The sequence below is a fragment of the Saimiri boliviensis genome, chromosome 15 (assembly GCF_048565385.1).
Source record: "Saimiri boliviensis isolate mSaiBol1 chromosome 15, mSaiBol1.pri, whole genome shotgun sequence".
NCBI classification, from domain to species: Eukaryota; Metazoa; Chordata; class Mammalia; order Primates; family Cebidae; genus Saimiri; species Saimiri boliviensis.
The window spans coordinates 88,226,984-88,247,001 of NC_133463.1; the positions used below are offsets into that span (position 1 = coordinate 88,226,984).

General features: G+C 47.2%; 1 protein-coding gene across 4 annotated transcripts in view; it reads right to left on the reverse strand.

Moving 5' to 3' along the window:
* TRAPPC9 (trafficking protein particle complex subunit 9) overlaps positions 1-20,018 on the reverse strand; it is a 722,918-nt gene that overhangs the window by 610,134 nt on the left and 92,766 nt on the right. For all 4 annotated transcript variants that reach the window (XM_074387191.1, XM_074387190.1, XM_074387189.1 and 1 more), the window contains 2 exons: positions 18,632-18,848; positions 8,058-8,201 (listed from right to left, as the gene is read on the reverse strand). In XM_074387191.1, coding sequence (XP_074243292.1) covers positions 8,058-8,201; positions 18,632-18,848 — 361 coding nt within the window. The remainder of the gene's footprint in view (positions 1-8,057; positions 8,202-18,631; positions 18,849-20,018) is intronic.

The window sequence follows — 20,018 nt, forward strand, 5'->3', positions numbered from 1 at the left end:
TCTGTGCTACTTCTGCTGAACAAGGAACTGACAGTCTAATCTCAATCTACACTTTCAACGACAAGGTGGAGAGGCCACCTTCCCAACACCCTAAGACTGGGCTGAACATCACATGTGGTAGAAACAGCGTGCACTGAACGCCGGTTACACTGGCGCCTGTTCCCTGCCCAGAGCACCTCTCAGGGGCACCATCCTTTCCTTCCTCTTGCTCCACTTCCTCTGTTTCCACCTCCCACCCACCCCTTCCCCAGGCCAGTCAGAACAGTGCTATGGTTAATTATAATATTATAATACAAGTCATAACAGCAGCACATCTTCAAAAAGAATCACATCCACATCTGACAGCCCTTCGGGGTGATTCTGCTGTTCTTACTTCTCTCTCAGAGTCTTCTTAAGGTAACCTTGAGCAAAAGAACCACTAATGTCTGACTAAGGAGCTGGCGACCAGGTCCCCCAGAAGGAAAACAGTGCCATCTATACGATATTGACTAAGCAGTTCTTGGTAGCAGACAGACTGTTACACACTTCATTTGTGTTATCTCCAATCCTTAGAAGAATCCCACAAGGTAGATGCAAAAACCAAGACACAGAGAGGGTTTTCAAGAAAACGCCATCTACCCAGAGGCCTCCAGAAAGACACTGGACCATAGTAGAGCAGGCAAACCAAAAGCCTTCAGATCCCAGCAAGACCAAGCCCAGGAAACCACGTGCAACACGGACCATCTACACTCTAGAGCGAGAGCATCACACTCACTGCCATCCTAACCTGGTAAGGCCATTCCAACAGCAGAAACGCTGTGAAATGAGGCACGCTGTTAACACAAGTGCATTCATTCACTGGCCCCTCCCAGCAAATGGCACCCCCCTCATCACTCCTCGGTCTTTTCATGGTAGCATTAATATGACATCTTTATAGTATCCTTTTGTTTTAATTTTCTTTCCCTTTCTTTTCGTAGGTACTGATATAGCATGCATTTCTTTTTCCTTGAGACGGAGCTTCACTCTTGTTGCCCAGGCTGAAGTTCAATGGCCCCATATAAGCTCACTGCAACCTCTGCCTCCTGGGTTCAAGCAATTCTCCTGCCTCAGCCTCCCAAATAGCTGGGATTACAGGCAGGCACCACCATGATTGGCTAATTTTGTATTTTTAGTATAGACAGGGTTTCTCCATGTTGGTCAGGCTGGTCTCAACCTCCCAACCTCAGGTGATCCACCTGCCTCAGCCTCCCAAAGTGCTGGGATTACAGGCGCGAGCCACCGCGCCCAGCCATAGTGTGCATTTTTTAACCACACTTCACTCACAGTAGCAGAGCCATTATATGATTGAACCTTTCTTAGGGTTTTTGATAGCAGTCCTTGAAACAGTTTACCCAGCTAATTTTTGCACTTGTTCCCTTTTTTAGTTATTTGATGTCAAAGCCACAAGTCTTTTTGATTTTCCACAGGAACTGGTGTCAGTGACTATAAACTCATCCTGGAACAGCCAATGCAAGGATCGGCATCAGGCAGCGGGCCAGATGTGACCCATAGGCTGCGGTTTGCCAAACTCTGCTCAAAAGCCTGACCAAAGGCCATAGCAGGGTCTTTAAAATAGCCAATTAGAAGATATATCCATTTGACAGCATAGCAGAAGGTGAGATTAAAGAGGCAGAAAACTTCACTCATTCGGCCGGCATTTAAGGACCTATGAGGCAGCAGGTGCTGCTCCGGATATGCAGGACAGTTCGTGTCTTTGAGGAGCTTAGAGGTCTGCTGGATGGAGAAACAGGCCAGCAACTGCACAGCCCAGCAGGCTGGATGGAAGCTCTGAGGCAGCAGGCACAGGGCATGGCGAGCTCCCAGAGGGGAGAGCTCAGCATGGCAGGGATGAATTCCTGGATGACGTGACAGTAATGGAAACGGCACGTACAACAGCAGCAGAAGAGCGATGCTGTTGTATTTGGAGAACTGTCAAGAATCCAGTATGGCCAAATACAGGGGAAAAGTGGGAGTGGGGAAAGATGAGGCTGAAAATTACAAATCGTGCCGTTCTAAAGCTTTCACAAAGGAAGGAATCCCTCTGCCCTCTTAAGAGACTCCTGTGCAGTTCACAGAACCAGGCTTGCTGCTTCTGAGGACGACAGTTCCGTTCGTCTACTGCTGGAGTGCCATGGAAGCTCTGTGCCCACACACACAGATGGGAAGCCTCAACCAAGATGACCCTGCACCCAGGACCAGAAAAGCAACACAGTCATGGTTTCTAAGGGTCCACAAATCATCACAGTAGCACTTCATCTTGGAAAAAATGACCAAACTCTTGGGGAAGTCAGAGCCTTTCTATGAAAATAATTGCCCTCATAGCATACCCTGGGTCATCTGCACATACAGGAGGGTACACCTGGAGCAGATGTCCCGGATGACGCTATCGTCCACTGCACGTCACCAGTCCAGCTTTGCAAATGACAAGAAGGCTAGAAAGACCCTCCTCAAGCCCAGGGTCGTGGTTTCCCATTCTTGGCTGCTTTCGTACTCCAGACTTTACTTCCATGCAGCAAAAGTTAGAAATGTTAGCTATCCAGCCTGTGAATGGCACCAGGAGCTCTTCAGGAAAAAAAGGCCATCCAATAAACGATAGTATCTAGCACTAAAAACTGAACAAACCGCCACAGAGCACTGCACAGCCCAGCGGTCCAAACAAGAAAATGGAGGCCAGGGAAGATTTAATTATCCATCGGAAGTTACCGTAATTAGAGGCTGAGGTCAGTGGAAAGAACCTTCCAGACCTCCTGACTTTTGTCCTTTTCTCAGATGACTCCAATTAACCAAAGAGCATTTTACGCAGGCCTTTCAAGAGACTGTTATTTGTTCAACAGTATCAAGTGTCCCAAGTTCTTCTCCTTTTAAACTAAGTGTCTTCAGATAACTAATTAATATGACCTCAAATAACCATAAGACACTATCAGCATTTCATGAGAAAACAAATTTTCCTGTCACCTAAAAGCATACAGCCAGGACCCCATCAATCACAGTGTGCGTCCCCTTCCCAGGACAAGGGGGCACCTGACACCTCCAGAGGAAAGGGTTATGCTGCCTTTTCATCAAAAAGAAAACTCAATTTATGTCTAATGGAAATCACAGCATAGTGATTTTGTTCTCTGTTTTCTCACTGGGAATTAACAATCCACCAAAGAAAAGAAAAAGATCTTAGAAGTACCCCATGACCACAGCTCCTCCTCTCTTTTCCTATAAGCCCCCTGATGTGAAACCCAGCTAAGTCCAGTGGCAGCTGTCAGTCATCCAAACGGAGATGATGAATCTCTCCTAACTCACTCTACAAATACCACGGAGAAAAATTCCTACATGACTAATTCAAATTCAGACTTTAAACACATATTCTCCTCCAGTATTTCTGGTAGATCTTAAAAAGAGAAAAAGAAAGAAAAAGAAACTATCTTCAGGATTCCAGCATGGAAAAGACATACTGAAGAGAGATCACAGCATGGTGGGGGAGTTAACTAAGGGTCTGGCCATAAAAGCAATGGCCACACGTGACCACATGAGGGAGACGAGCAGTCCAACAGGCAAGCCACGGTCAATGGGCAAGCCACGTCCAACAGGCAAGCCACGGTCAATGGGCAAGCCACGTCCAACAGGCAAGCCACAGCCAATGGGCAAGCCACAGCCAATGGGAAAGCTACATCCAACGAACAAGCCACGGCCAATGAGCAAGCCACGTCCAACGAACAAGCCACGGCCAATGGGCAAGCCACATCCAATGGGCAAGCCACATCTAACGGGCAAGCCACGTCCAAAGGGCAAGCCACGTCCAACGGGCAAGCCACGCCCAACTCAAAGCCTCCATCCTCACCTAGGGCTGACGAAGACCACAGGCCACAGTCAGAGATGTCAGTTAAGAGTTCACATTTATGTATTTTTCACAGACATATATTGCAAGAGCCTCCAATGTGATCTGTTACAAAATGTCTGCTCGAAACTACAGCATACAGATCACCCTTCTTCAAAGATCACATGAGGAGTAGGTGCCATGACCACATGAGAGGCTTAGAAGTAAACAAAGCTTAAAAATATAAACAGGATAAGGAAAAAAGCAGGGAAAGGCAGAGGTTAAAGCATCAACCAGAACCCGCTGTATTTCCCTACAGAGGTTTGCTCTGTCACCTGAGGAAAGACGCTGACTGTGAGTTCTGGACAGGAAGGGCAGGGCAGACAGGCAAACGCTCACCCACTACCACTCCCAGACGCGGAGATGTTCATCAGTGCATGAATGCTACTAACAAAAAAGAAACACAGCAACAGAACAACTGAGTGCCCTGTGTGCCCACCCACTCTTCCTGGCGGCCATCTCACGGACAAACATGCAAACATCAACCTCTGAGCACGCGGGGCTGGCAGACGCAATCTACTTCTCAGTGCTGTCGCGAAAACCAGACAAGGCCCCACACGTCTGGAGTGGAGACGGCTGGACTCATCAGCCTGACACAAGGGTAGGGTGGATCACGCCAATTCCTGATCCTGCATCCACACCCAGTCATTTCCCAAGCACACAATGCTTCCCATGTCCTGTGGAAACTGCAGGGCACCCACAGGGGAAGCTATGGTCTTGAGAAACACAAACTCCAACAGAAATACACAATGCAGCATACATATACATGTACATATACATATACATACAGTGTACATACACATATATGTCCATTGTAAAAAGAATATGCTTTTTTTTTTTTTAGATGGAGTCTCATCACTCTGTTGCCCAGGCTGGAGTGCAGTGGTGCAATCTTGGCTCACTACAACCTCTGCCTCCCAGGTCCAAGCAATTCTCCTGCCTCAGCCTCCCAAGCAGCTGGGATTACAGGCATGTGCCACCACGCCCAGTTAATTTTTGTGTTTTTAGTAGAGATGGGGTTTCACCATGTTGGCCAGCCTGGTCTCAAACCCCTGACCTCAGGTGGTCTGCCCATCTTGGCCTCCCACAGTGCTGGGATTACAGTGGTAAGCAACCATGCCCAGCCAAAAATGTGCTTTTGAAAAATGCCTAAGGACCCAAGTCAGAATCAACTTTCCCACAGGCAGTCACGATTAAGGCAAGGACTGTGAGGGCATCACTGACACCTCAACAGGCATGCACTTAGCGTCCGGTCTTTGCCAGGTCCAGCTCCAGGCAGAGAGCAGGCAGAATGAGGTCTTCTCCCATGGAGGGAGACAAGCATTGACCAACTAAATACACAACTGATGACTGAACTGTAACCGTGGTAAGTGCAGGAAGGAAGAGAGCAGAGGGCCAGAGCCCCTGGTCTAGCTAGGGACATGTGAAGGGTTTCAAGGCCCAAGGGGAGTCACATGGTGAAGGGGCAGTGTGCGGGGACAGGGGAGGTGCGCCAGCCCTGCTGTGGGAAGGAAAGTATGTGCTGAAGAACCTCAAGATGCAGCAGACGCAGCTGGCGGAGGAGTGACACGGACAGCTCAGGCGAAGGGCGTAAGGCCGGGTCACCACCACTCGCTGGACGTGGGGATTGTGCACGCTGAGATGAGGTGTGCGGGGACATCACCAGCAGGGGAGAATGAAGTCCTGGCTACTGGGGCAGAGGGACGTGCCATGGGTCAGGGATGGCGCCCAAGATTCTAAACTCCTGCGCAAACAGAGTCCAGGTACTGCCTCCTTAGAGTTGCTGGATCATGAGGAGGTTCAAGAAACCCAAGGGAGGGGTAGAGCAGCACCCAGCAGGGACTGGAGAGAGCAAAACTTCGCTACAGCAGGTAACACCAGACCTCTGCCCAAGCTGCCACTGAGGGGCAGCCTCCCTGGCAGGAGACACAGGTGGCTCTGGGAGCTCTGCATTGGCCTCCTCCTCCCTCCTGTCACCAAAACGCCAGAGTGCAAATGGGCCATGGAGCCAGCTTCACTCTGCAGATACAACCATGACCAGCACAGTTCAAATGCAGCCCCAAAAGCAACAGAGACACAACACACGCAGAGGAGAAGCTGCACAGCTGTCACCAGAAGTCCTCAATAGAAAACAACAGCTATCCCACACATGAGGATGCAAATGGCCACAGTAAGTGTGTGTGCCTTCAGAACCTTGGCAACAAAGAGCTATAGGAGTTCACAAAAGGAGAATTCCTTTCTGATAGACATGGCCATGGAAATCACTATAGAGACATTAACGCTTCCTTGAAAGAATGCTAGCCTGTCAACAGGTGCTGCTGAGTAGATAGGCTTTATGAGGACTGCTTAATGTATACTGGGTTTCTTTTTCTTTGGCGACGCAGTTTCGTTCCTGTTGCCCAGGCTGGAGTGCAATGAAGCAACATTGGCTCACTGCAACCTCTGCCTCCCGGGTTCAAGTGATTCTCCCTCATCAGCCTCCCGAGTAGCTGGGATTACAGGGCCTGCCACCACCCCTGGCTAATTTTTTGTATTTTTAATAGAGATGGGTTTTGCCATGTTGGCCAGGCTGGTCCTGAACTCCTGATCTCAGGTGATCCGCCCACGTGGGCCTCCCAAAGTGCTCGGATTACAGGTGTGAGCCACCACGCCCAGCCAGAATTAGTGTATTTAAACCTCACAGCCACCTTCCAAGAGGCACACCCAACATAACCCTGGAGCCAGAGCCTGCTCGAAGACAGAGAACAGCCAGGGTAAAGCGGTGGGTAGAGGGATGGAGACAAAGATGTCCTGGTTTTAGAAATGTGAAAACAAGAGAAGCGCGAAACTTGGGAGGTGCCGGACAGGAGAGTGAGGGAGGTCCCGCGTGGACAGTAGCAGTGATGGCACAGCACTGCAGGGGGCAGTAGAGAGCTGCCCAGACCGCCTGCAGGCAGGAGTGCTGCCTCCCAGAAGCTGTCCTCCGCCGGAAAAGGGCCCTTCATCGAGATCCTGCCCCTTCCTGGGAGCAGTGAGCACCCAGGGCCTGGCACAGGGACAGGAAGCTCCAGCCTTCCCGTCACCAGAGATCTCTCTGACGGCTTCCCAGCTGTACAGGCCCCGCTGGGTCAGCAAAGGCCTTGTCTCCTTGCTGAAGAGAACCACATCACCCAGGGAGCCTGCATGTCACTGCCGGTCAGTGAGCGGGTAGAAAGGCCCCCCTCCCCCAGAACAACATGGGACAAGTCTGCAGACACGGCAGTGCAGAGCTCCCCACGCGGCTGAGGCCTGTGTCGACACAGCACAGACAGCCAGCCTCTCCCACTGTCCAGTCTTGCCTCCATCTCTTTCCTTCCACGGGGTCAATCCCATGAGTACTTCCCAATACACTCTGCACACATCAGTCTCCACAGCAGACAGCACTTCCCCGAGAACCCAACCGCCACTGCACACTGGGCCAGGACCAGGGCCAGGGGCACAGGCAGGAAGACAGGTTTGGGGCGGCTGAGCCCCAAGTGCCCAGGGACACAGGTCATGACTGAAACTCAAAAAGCAGACAGCACCCAGGAGGAGTGTCAGAAGAGAAGCCGAAGGCCAAGAAAGGAGCCCGGGAGGAAGGGCAACCTTGAAACAGGCGCAGAGGCACCGCGTGGCCCCATGAGAGCCAGCACACTCAACCCTCATCTGTGGTTCTGGAAGGGAGGAGGGAGTTACCCAGTGACTCAAAGGGACACGAGGGGCCCTGGGGTTCTGCTGATGCCTATCTCTGATCTGGGTGTTGATTACACGGGTGGCCGCTTGGTGAGAATTCACGCAGCCACTGCTATGAGTCGTGCACTCCTCTATGTAAATGTTATGCTTTGGCATTTATATTTTGTAGAAGGCAGGCTAAGGAAACGAGAGACAACACAGGAGGCTGAGAAGAAGCCTGAGAGGTGGAGAGAAAAGCCGCGGAGTGCGGTGGCCAAGGAGCAGGAGGAGAGAACATGGAGGCAGGGGGAGGTGGCAAGGGTGTCCCAGAGAAGTGATATGGAAGGAGGGACCAAGGCACGGGGAAGGGACCTTCTCACCACTGAGGAGCTGGGCAGCGTCTTCCACCCACTGAAACCCAAGCCCAGGGTTTACATGAACCAGCATGTAGAGTGCTCTCAGTCACAGTTCCTTGAAGAAAAGATCATAGTTTGAGCTCACTCACCCTGATCCGACAAGAAGTCCAGCATGGTCTGTAGAAGGAAGGACAGGTGTCTGACAGAGAGGGCAGGGTTCCCCATCCTTCGGGAGGCGTAGACCAATTCATGGAGCAAACGCATCTGGACCGCGGCCCAGCCTCTGTGCGTGCCTGCAATGAAGTTACAGAACGTCACAAAAGTGCTTGGAGTAGGGGCAGGAAATACAGTCAAGCTAAGTTGTAAACGTTGGCAATTTGAAGACAAATGCCTCAACTATCAAACTCAACAGCCAACGAAAAATACTACATCTGCTTTTAATGACTCTGTAAAAGGACTTTAAAGTTGGCATGGTTTTCATACAGCAAAAACTGGCATTGCATTATAGTATCTCTTCTGCAAAGACTGATTTCAAAATAGCCCACTTCGAAATAATTATAAGCTTAGAACAAAAGACGGTTTTCATTCAGCCTCCCGAGTAGCTGGGACTACTGAGTACACACCACCATGCCCAACTAATTTTTTTTTTTTTCCTGTAGAGACAGGGTCTCCCCATGTTGCCCAGGTTTGAACTACTGGCCTGGAGCAATTCTCCCACCTTGGACTCTCAAAGTGCTGCGATTACAGGTATGAGCCATTGCTCCTGGCCAATCTGTGTTCTTAACACACACACCCCACCAATGACTCTGATAACCAACCACACTGACTGGCAAATCACTACTCCAGCTGATCCAAAACTTAGATCATGAGAAAACACATAAAGGTCCATTCAAACTCAGACAAAACGGACATGCACTCAAAGTCCATAATAGCTCATGATAGTCGGTTGGTTAACAAGTATTTATTAGAACATAATAGTGTGCCAGGTAGGCTCATGAGAATGAACCTCATCTCTGGTTCTGGAAGGGAGGAGGGAGTAGGGAGAAAAAGTGCCTGCTCTCATGGCATTGGCATTCTTGTGGGAAGACTAAGGCCACAGCCCTGGGAAGACAAACAGGGTGGATGCCGGGACAAACACAAACAGTAATAGTGAGGGTGGAGGGGGGTGAGAGTCAGCCAGGAGAGAGGGGCAAGGAGGTGGGCAAGGAGGTAACAGGGCCTGGCATGAGATTGGGCACTCGCCTGATGCTGACTGGTGAGCAAACAGAAAAGAAGGGAAGCCTCCTCCCCAGCTCAAACAGCAGGGCCCTTCCTCTATCCCAACCTTCCTCTGTTTGCCCACTGATGTTTGAAGATGCTGCTCCGAGCGTTCTGCCGCTCACAGCCCTTCCTGACCTCTCCTCTCAGCACCCTGCCCTGCACAGCTGACCAGTCCCTCTTCTGTACTTGCACTGCACTTTGCACACATTTCAGCCCATAGGAGTTATCTGACAGGTACCATAAGGCACCCGTAAGCGCATGTATTTGTTTCTCTCATCGATCCTTAATTTCCTTGGGAGGCAGATTTGTGTCTTATTCAAGTGTCCTTGATGCCTAGCAGGGTGCCTCATAACACAGTTGGTACTTAACACACGTGTGGATCGAGACAAAAGGCTGGTGGGAGCAAACCCTCCCGTGCTGTAGACGCGGATGCTAGTACGGAGTACATCGCTGTGCACTCCTTCATGACTTGCAATGAAAGCTTCAACAAAAAATGAATAAAGTAAAAATAAAACCAGCATGGTCAAATCTTGATAATTATTTGATCTGGACAATGGACTCATGATTCTATCCTAATGTGTACATATTTAAAGTATTTCATAATAATTTTTCATTGAAATCGTCGGAGCTGACCAAACACACACATACACACAGTTAAGAAACAAACAAACAAACAAAAACACACTACTTTATATTTTAGTAGCTCATCTTCCAGAAATCTCTGGAATATAAAATGGTAGGACTTTTCGTACAACTGCAGGAAAGGAGAGAAGGACCAATCCCTGCGATATTCCACACTGTCAAAAGAAGCCAAGACCAAATGCCAAAATGAAGAAGAGATTTTTTTTAAGATTATGAAGCTGAAATCAATGTCATGACTAACCTAGCCACGAATTCAAAAAGGCCCAATTTAACCAATTTCAACACTACCATATCTAGAAGGTTTTCTCACATAAGAATTGGACAAATATCACTTTGCTGATTCTTTTAAAAATAGATAATGATCCAGTTCCTACCACAGGCGACTATGAGTAAGACCAAGCATACATTTTCTTAACAGTAAATAGTGTACAAGTCATAATTTCTATGTGACTCAAAGTGCTCCCCCTATAAAATGTGAATTCTTTTTCTGAAGACAGATTTGCAGCATATGACCCAGTGATAAAATTTTCAATACTCTTGTAATCAAAAAGTTCACCAAGTTGGGGGTTTATTATATAAATGAACTATTGCCTTTTAGCAAATATATCCACCTTAGCTCTCTCTTTCTTTCATAAGAGTTCCTGGGCAAAATTTAATCCCTCGTCTAGGAAAAGGCTTGAGCAAAAGGCATGATCAAAAATCTTCACATGCAGCAACACAAATAAGATTTAAACGATACTAAGCAACCCATTAAGCTGGCAAATACACAGAGCACACGTCAGTGTTCCTACCTCAACTATCTATAACCGGCTAGTGCAAACGTTCATTTCAAGAAAAAGACAGAATACATTTTGGGACCGGACAATACAGACAACCTGCCTGTTATTCACAGGTACAGGGTGTTAGGAGATTTCCATTAAATTCTCTGCAAAATGTCTAAAGCAGTCCAGAGCCACAGTGGAGATGGGGTTTAAAGTGACTTTTGTGTTTTGTTAAACATATAGCCAGCTGACATTTACCATTTTTACATTATTTAATCTCAGTCAGTCACCTTCTTTCTCTAACCTCTTTCACAAAATACTGGCAAACGTCTCCTCCTGACACGGACGTCTCGATACAAAGTACCAAGTCACTTGAATGCATGCTTATTTGTTTTGTTTTTCAAAAGAAAAACAATTTCTTTTCAAAAGGAGCATGTTTCATTCATCATTCAATTCAAAAATTAAGAGCAAGAAACAAACTCAATAAATGGCAACAGACGTGTTATGGTAGCCGCCCACAAGCATCGGCCCTGCATCACCCACATCTGCTCGGGCACCCTCAGGGACTGGCACAGGGACACAGAGAGACACAGGGGCCTTGGCTCCCACAGGGCCTACGGGTTAGCATGGAAGGCAGATGTTCAATAATCACACCCAAAGCTTTTTTTTTTTTTTTTTTTTTTTGAGATGGAGTTTCACTCTTGTTGCCCAGGCTGGAGTGCAATGGCGTGATCTTGGCTCACTGCAACCTCCAATTCCCAAGCTCAAGCAATTCTCCTTCCTCAGCCTCCCAAGTAGCTGGGATTACAGGTGTGCACCACTATGCCAGGCTTATTTTTGTATTTTTAGTAGAGACAGGGTTTCACCATGTTGGCCAGGCTTGTCTCGAACTCCTGACCTCAGGTGATCCACCCGCCTCAGCCTCCCAAGTAGCTGGGATTACAGACGTCAGCCACCGTGCCCAGCCCCAGACATTTTTCAAATATAACTACAAATTATGAGAAGTGTTGTCAGGAAGAACAACAGAATTCCATGAAAGAAGAAAAATAACAGCATTCGATAAAAGAGAAAACTAGAACAGTTCCACTCAAGGCTGAAAGGACCACTGAGGACCTCTCTGAAGAAATAGCATCCAGCTGTGACCTGCGGATGACTGGGAGTGAGGCAGGGAGAAAGGGAAGAGTGTCCCCAAAGGAGGGAAGAGTGTCCCCAAAGGAGGCCAGAGGCATCAGAAGACCTCAGACTGGTGCAGTCTTAGATGTTATAGATAAGTGGCCTCAGGATAGGGAAAAAAATGAAAACGACTCCTAGGATAACTCCCATAGAGCCCAGGAGGCTTGCTTTTACCCTGAAGCCAGCCTGGAGTTATATTCAAAGGATGCAAAAAAAAAAAAAAAGGAACTGAAAAGCAATTTAAATCTTGCCTGAAGTCTCTTAAAAGCACACCAAATGGGGATTCCATTCACAAGTGCACAGAGGAACCTATTAAAACACACTTTCTCATCACTCCACAAAGCAACAGTGTGATTGCTTTAAAAACTTTCTTCTTCCTAAACACTACTCCTTCCCAATCCAACTTCTCCAGAATCCAGCCTAAATGAGCTTAGACACCCAACTCCCCCCTGTTAATACTTTGGGGTCTAATCCCTCCTCTTCCAACAGTAACTCTTAGAATTTTTTTCAAGATGGAGTCTCACTCTGTCACCCAGGCTAGAGTGCAGTGGCACATTCTTGGCTCACTGCAATTGCCACCTCCCAGGTTCAAGCAATTCTCCTGCCTCAGCCTCCTGAGTAGTGGGGACTGCAAGTACACACCACCATGCCTGGCTAATTTGTATTTTTTTGAGTACCGACAGGGTTTTGTTGTGTTGACCAGGCTGGTCTCGGACTCCTGACCTCAGGTGATCCACCCACCTTGACCTCCCAAAGTGCTAGGATTACAGATGTCAGCCACTGCAGCTGGCCACTCAGCATTTTGTTGTTGTTGTTGTTGTTGTTTGAGGGGGACAGTCTCGCTCTATTGCCAAGCACCAGGCTGGAGTGTAGTGGCACAATCTCAGCCCACTGCAACCTCCATCTCCCAGGTTCAAGCAATTCTCCTGCCTCAGCCTCCTGAGTAGCTGGGACTACAAGTGCACCACTATGCTCAGCTAATTTTTGTATTTTTTAGTAGAGATGGGGTTTCACCATGTTGACCAGGATGATCTCGATCTCCTGACCTCATGATCTGCCCACCTCGGCCTCCCAAAGTGCTGGGATTACAGGTGTGAGCCACCGCACCCAGCCCACTCTTAGCCTTTTAAAATGAAAATCCTACAAGTTTTAGGGCTTATCCAGTTATTTTGTCCAAAATTAATTAACTGTTGCTAGGGCAGGCCCCTCCCTGGCCCTCATCCACAACCAAAGCCCAGGAAGGGGACTGCCCTAGAAACACACACTCCTTGTGGTGGGGGGTGGGGGAGGGACAGGCCTTGCAAACCCCTTTCATACTAGCCTCAGGGGATGCTATTGGAGGCTCGATAGACCTGACCAAGGATCTCATTTGACTAACAGCCACAAACACTTGCTGAGCACCATCCAAAGCTCCTCACAGGACTGACCAATTCAATCCTTACGACCTCCACCAGTAAACTAGTGCCCCACTTACATATGAGAAAGCGGACACACAGGACTCAGGGACACGGCCAGGGTCATACAGCCGGTCAGTAATGGGGTCCTGCACTCTCACCAGCTGTGGGACCTCAGGAGTAACACTGCGCCTTGCCCGCCCTGGTCCCTCCCATGGCACCTGGAACGCACAGTCTCTACTCACCAAGCTGTGACAACTGAGGTTACACATGTGTAACTGCTTACCATGAGGCCACAGCTGGCCTTGGTGTGGATGAGAAACAGACGCCCGTAGGCGAATGCGGCCTGCCGGCACAAGGCTTAGCAAGGCACGCCCACAAAATCCCTGTGGGAGACAACAGCACCCCCTCAGCTCCCCTTAGTCTGAATGCACCCAGCCCTGAGCCACAGATGGCTGGCAAGCATGACCCAGCACCCCGCACTGGCCGCAACTGTACAGTGAGCCTGCCCAGGACAGCGACCCTGCCCAGCAGAGACCCTGCCCAGCACAGCAGCTGCTCCAGCTATGTCACCTACAATAGCAGGAAATAGCAAAAAATATGTGAACAATCACCTTTTTTGTGTGAACAATCAACTTTTTGTAACATCTAATAAGAACCAATTTTTTTTAACTTTCATTTTAAGTTCAGTGGAACAAGCAAAGGTTTGATACACAGATAGACTTGTGTTGTAGGGGTCTGTTGTTCAAATTATTTTGTGACCCAGGTATTAAGCTCAGTACCCATTAGTTATTTTTCCTGATCATCTCCCTCCTTCTACCCTCTACCCTCATCATTTAACTCCCACTTATAAGTGAGAACATGTAGTACTCGCTTTTCTGTTCCTGTATTAGTTTGGCTAAGGATAATGGCCTCCAGCTCCATCTACGTCCCTGCAAAGAACATGATCTAATTCTTTTTTATGGCTGCATAGTATTCCATGGTGTTATATGTGCCACATTTTCTTTATCCAGTCTATCATTGACGGGCATTTAGGTTGATTCCATGCCTTTGTTATTGTGAATAGTGCTGCAGTGAACATACGTGTGCATGTGTCTTTACAGCAGAATTTTTTAATGAAATGTAAATTGTTCTATTATTAAAATTTTTTAATAAAAATAGCCCTAAAATAATAGTAAATATTTTTATTTATTAAGAAATATTATACTATAAAGGTATAGTGCTTTATAGTATAAATTTTTATTTATTAAAAAATTGTATACTATAAAGGTATAGTACTAAAAATAGTGTGGTAATGCTGAAAGAACAGATAAATAGGTAAATGGAGCAGAAGAGACAGCCCAGAAATAGAACCTCATAACTACAGTCAACTCATATTTGACAAAGCAGCAAAGGCAATCAATGGGGCAAAGATAGTCTTTTCAATAAATGGTGCTGAAATGAATGGACATCTACAAGCAAAAAAAAAAACCTCCAGACACAGACCTTAAACTCTTCACAAAAATTAACTCAAAACAGATCAAAAACCCAAATGAAGAATGAGAAAAATACAAACCTCCCAGAAGTTAACATGAGAAAATCTAGGTGGCCTTAGGTATACTAATGACTCTTTTTATAATCCATGAAAGAAAGCATTGATAAGCTAGACTTCATTAAAATTTATAACTTCTGCTCTGCAAAAGACATATTAAGAGAATGAGAAAACATGACACAGACTGGGAGAAAATATTTGCAAAAGACACAACTGATAAAGGACTGTCATCCGAATCATACAAAAAACTCTTAACATCAACAGCAAGGAAATAAACGACCCAATTAAAAAGGGGGCAAGAGACCTGAACAGACACTTTACCAAAGAAGATATCCAGATGGCAAGTAAGCATAAGAAAAATGCTCAACATCATCTGCCATCAGGAATTGCATAGCAAAGCAATGAGATACCTATAAGAATGGCCAAAATCTAAAACACTGACAGCTCAAATGCTGTCAAGGATGTGGAGCAGCAGGAGCTCTCATTCATTGCTGATGGGGATGCAAAATGGTACGGCCACTGTGGAAGACAGTTTGGCAGGTTCTTACGAAATTAAACATATTTTTACCGTATCATCCAGGAACCATGCTCCTTGATATTTACCCAAATGAGCTGAAAACTTATATCCATACAAACACTTGCACACAATTGCCAAAACTTGCAAGCAACCAAGTATGTATAAATAACTGTGACATATTCTGACAGTAGAATATTATTCAGCACTGTAAAGAAATGAGCTATCAAGCCATGAAAAGACATGAAGGAAAATTAAATGCATATTACTAAGAGAAAGAAGCCAATTTGAAAAGGCTACATATTGTGTGATTCCAACTACATGACATTCTGGGAAAGGCAAAACTATGGAGACAGTAAGAGGGTCAGTGGTTGCCAGAAGGTAATAGGGAGGGAAGGATGAGGAGACAGAGCACAAAGGATTTTCAGGGCAGGGAAACTTCTCTGTATGACATCATAATCGTGGATACTCGTCAGGACACATTTGTCAGATCACACAGAATGTACAATACTGAAAGTGAACCCTAATGTAAACCATGAACTTTGGGTGATGATGATGTGTCAACATAGGTTCATCAATTGCAACAAATGTACTATCCTGGTATGGGGTATTGACAGTGGGGAAGTCTGTGGGCCTGCAGGGCAGGAGGTAAGTGGGTCATCAGCCTCAATTCACACAACCTCATGGTCCATCTAAAGATGCCAGTCATGAAACAAGGGCTCAGGAGACAGGTTCCATCCTATCCCTCTGGGGAACACAGAGGAAAAAGAAATTAGAGAAAGGGAGGGTAGGTGACAGGGCAGGTGCAGAAAAACTGTCATAAACTTCGCCGCAGAGCACACCTTATCCATCACCGTGCATGACCTCACCAGGTCTCCTCTATTCTGTACCCTGTCATGGTTTGGGGGGTTTCCTTAGTTAAACATGGGGCTTGACAACTGTCTGTGCTGGATGTGCTGTGATTGGACTCATACTGTTAGTGGAGTTCATTTTGAACCTGGATTTCGTCCTTTGCTTTCGTCGTAGCCGTTGGTGATGATACTGAGTGCAAGAGGTCAAGAGCGGAGCTTGAGACCCTCTCCAGCAGGTCTTCTGTCCTGCAGGGATGTCCTGGTTCCTGCTTTGTACTGGACGCCATGCCACATGTTGAAGGTGAACACACAAAGTCCCAAACTCCCTGCCAGATCTCAGCCATCTCACCCTGGCAGACAGCACGATAGGCTTGTTTCACTTGCCCTGAGTGTCATCAGCAGTCCGCCTCACCCTGTGGCTCCAGAGAGGGAGGATATCTTAGGCTCTAAAGACAAAAACCCTCAAAAATTGGGGATTCATATGGGGATCTTGATGGGACTTGGAGGATTTTCAACCCAGAATACATCCGCTTGCACGCCGGGCCTCAGCTCTTCCTGGCATAGCTTCAGGCCAGACCACGGCAGTCCAGAGAAGTGTCCTCCCCACTTTGCAGAAGCACGCCCCAGGTCTAGCTCTCTTCCCTGGAGAGAAATAAGAGGCTAACGTGCTATGTGCGCTCCATCCCACCTCCCTTCACTCCCCTTCACTCCCTGCCTGAAAGACGCTCCTCTGGCCACACTACTCACTTAGTCTGCGTTTTATCTTCCAAACCCCAGTGCCCTCCTTTTAAATGAGGCAAGAGGATCACTTCAGCCCATGAGCTTGAGGCCAGCCTGAGCAACAGAACAAAACCTCATTTCTAATAAATGAAAATGAATAAATGCTTTCAGATATCACAGTGTTCTCAGCTAGGGATTTCACAAAGTATTGCTGCCATGCCAAATCTGGCCGCCATGTCCTAATGTAAACAGTTTCATGGTTTACACACTGTCCCTGGCTGTTTTCACCCCCCAACAGCAGGGTCGGGTCATTTCCACAGAGACTGTGAGGCCCATGAAGCCTAAAATACTTACTCTCTGGCCCTTTACAGAGAAAGTTTGCTGACCCCTGCTCACAGCTAATCAGAATGCATCCTGAGAATCTGATTTGAGATTCTGTCAGATCTAAGTGTTGCCCTGGAAAGATGGCTGACCAGTAAGAAGTCTGGGGAGCGTGACTTAGGAGGATGGTCACAGCAACATTAGACATGTAAGTTAGAAGCAGCTCTGGAAGGACCTGAGAGCTCTATACAGACAGTGGGAAGCTGTCATATGTGAGAGGCAGCTGTCTACTTCCAATGGACAGGGCAGATCTCCTTTGCCATCCAATCACTCACCCAACATACCACTTGGCATGGGGGCAGGAGTCTAACTAATTACCTGTTGAATCAATGTACCAAAAAGTCCAGTAGACATGTCTTCAGATATTCCAACAGGTGAAAGTAAGGAGAAACATGATGTTTAAATCCATGTTGGGGAGAGCCCTAACAATCAGAATTATCCAAAAGTAGAACCGGATGAAGCCATGAGTACCTCCAGTCAGCAGAGGCCAGTGAAACTGATGGACATGACCACATAAAAAGATGCTGAAGAATCCATTTTTGCCCTGGTAGGAAATTAACCTAGATGACATCTCAGTTCTTTTCCTACCTAGAAGCCTACGCCTTCACTAACTCTAGGCTTGAAAAAAAAGTGCTGTATGTTTCCCATCTAAAAGCAACCCCTCAAACACGTTTTTTTTTTTGTTTGTTTTTGTTTTTTTGAGACAAGGTCTCTCTCTGTCGCCCAGAATGGAGTGCAGTGGAGCAATCCCAGCTCACTGCAACCTCTGCCTTCCAGGTTTGAGCGATTCTCGTGCCTCAGTATCCCAAGTACCTGGGACTACAGGTGCGTACCACCACAGCCAACTAATTTTCGCATTTTTTGGTAGATAGAGGGTTTCACCATGTTGCCCAGGCTGGTCATAAATTCCTGACCTCAAGTGATCTGCCTGCCTTGTCCTTCCAAACTTCTGGGGATTACAGGAGTGAGGTACCTCGCCTGGCCCCAAAAAATATTTTTTCTCCTCCTAATTAGATTTTGCCTAATACAGAGCATTATCCTTATACATGTTTGTTATTAGATTTATCACTTTATTTTTAATATGTATTGTGATGCATTAACATTTCAGAGTAAGAATTTACTTAGCATAGCTGGGGTATACACATATACCCAAGTATATTTATTCCTGCTTCATTGATTTGTGCTAACCTAACTAAATATCCTAAGTAAAATTCATTAGGTATTTCCAGTATTTGATTGATGATGACACACACGCCAATGAACTCAGAGGCGATTTCTAACGCTCCCTGATGAAGATTCAAAAATCCGAACCCCAAAGCAAAGTACATTTTCTTATTATCTGATGATAGTAGGTACCCAACTACAGGGCAGGGATTTGGTCATCCTTGAGCCACCAGCACCAGTCACAACGTCTGCCATGCAGAGCAGGGGCCCAAACAGCATGTGATCAGCCGACAGAAAGTAACACCCCGGCATCGGCAAGGGGACTCCAGTACCTCTGCTGAAGTCTTTCGGATCCAGCGACAGACTGTAGCCGGGGAGCGTTTCCAGGAGGAGTTTGTAGCAAGCCCTCCACCCAGGCTCCGCGATGCTCGGGGCCACGCACTGCATGGCGGCCACGCGCTTGAAGAACGCAGACTTGCGGTGGAAGCCGATCAGCTCATAGAGCTCAGAGAGGATGCTGTAGCGCTGAATTTTCTCTTCCTCAGAAAGCTGAAGCACAGAGAGAAAGTAAAAAAGCTTTTGAAAGAAACTTGTAAGGAAAAAAAGAAACACAGGTTAAAAATGTTTCTTCATAAAACAAAGACCTGAGGAGACATCGAGGAGAGGGAAAGCCTGGTGAGCAGCGCCAGGCACGAGCCCAGGGCAGCGCCGGGTGGCTCGAGACCTTCCCGGCTACCGCTGCAGATGCACCAGCCCTCCTGCTAATGCAGCTCAGATTCTCTGCTGCAAAGGTACTTGCTACAAATCACACGAGACCTCTATTTTAAGTTCCTTAACAAAAAAAAAAAAAAGAAAGAAAGAAAAGGAACAAGAGTTCATCTAAACAACAGGATTCTAACAAGGTCTTTCATCCAAAACAAAAAGTCTTAAAACACAAGAATACACAGAACCATGGAACTGCGTAATGAATTGTTTACGGTAACACCACTGAAATTAGACTTAAGACTTCATAGTTTACAAAAAGTTTTCTTTCATCCAAGACCCAATTGAATCCTCCCAACAACCCTGTAGTGTAGCAATCTTCTACTTCTTCTTTTTTTTTTGAGATAGAGTCTCACTCTGTCACCCAGACTGGAGTGTGGTGACGCAATCTTGGCTCACTGCAACTTCTGCCCCGCCCCCAGGTTCAGGCAATTCTCCTGCCTCATCCTCCTGTGTAGCTGAGATTATAGGCACCCCCACCTGCATGACTGGCTAATTTTTGTATTTTCAGTAGAGATGGGATTTTCCATGTTGGCCATGCTGGTCTCAAACTCCTGACTTCAGGTGATCCGCCTGCCTCAACCTCCCAAAGTGCTGGGATTACAGGTGTGAGCCACTGCACCCAGATGACAACTTCTGTTTCTTCAGCACCTACTGTATGGCAGCAGACTTAATGTACCTGATTTACTCAATACAACCATCTGTGAGCTGGCAAATAAGGACATCAACAGCTCAGGGACACATTAATCACCTGTGGAAAATCACACAGCCAAGAAGTATCAGGGACAAGACCTGACTCTGGGCCTGGGCTCTGCCCCGACGGCACAGCTGCCCTCGGAGAAGAAGGAAGGCAGAGCCCACTCTGCTGCTCCAGGAACACTGCTCAAGGAAGCGCTTCTCTCCCTCCTCTGCCCTGGATGATGACTGTTTCCCTGATGTTTTTGTGTGTAGAGAGCC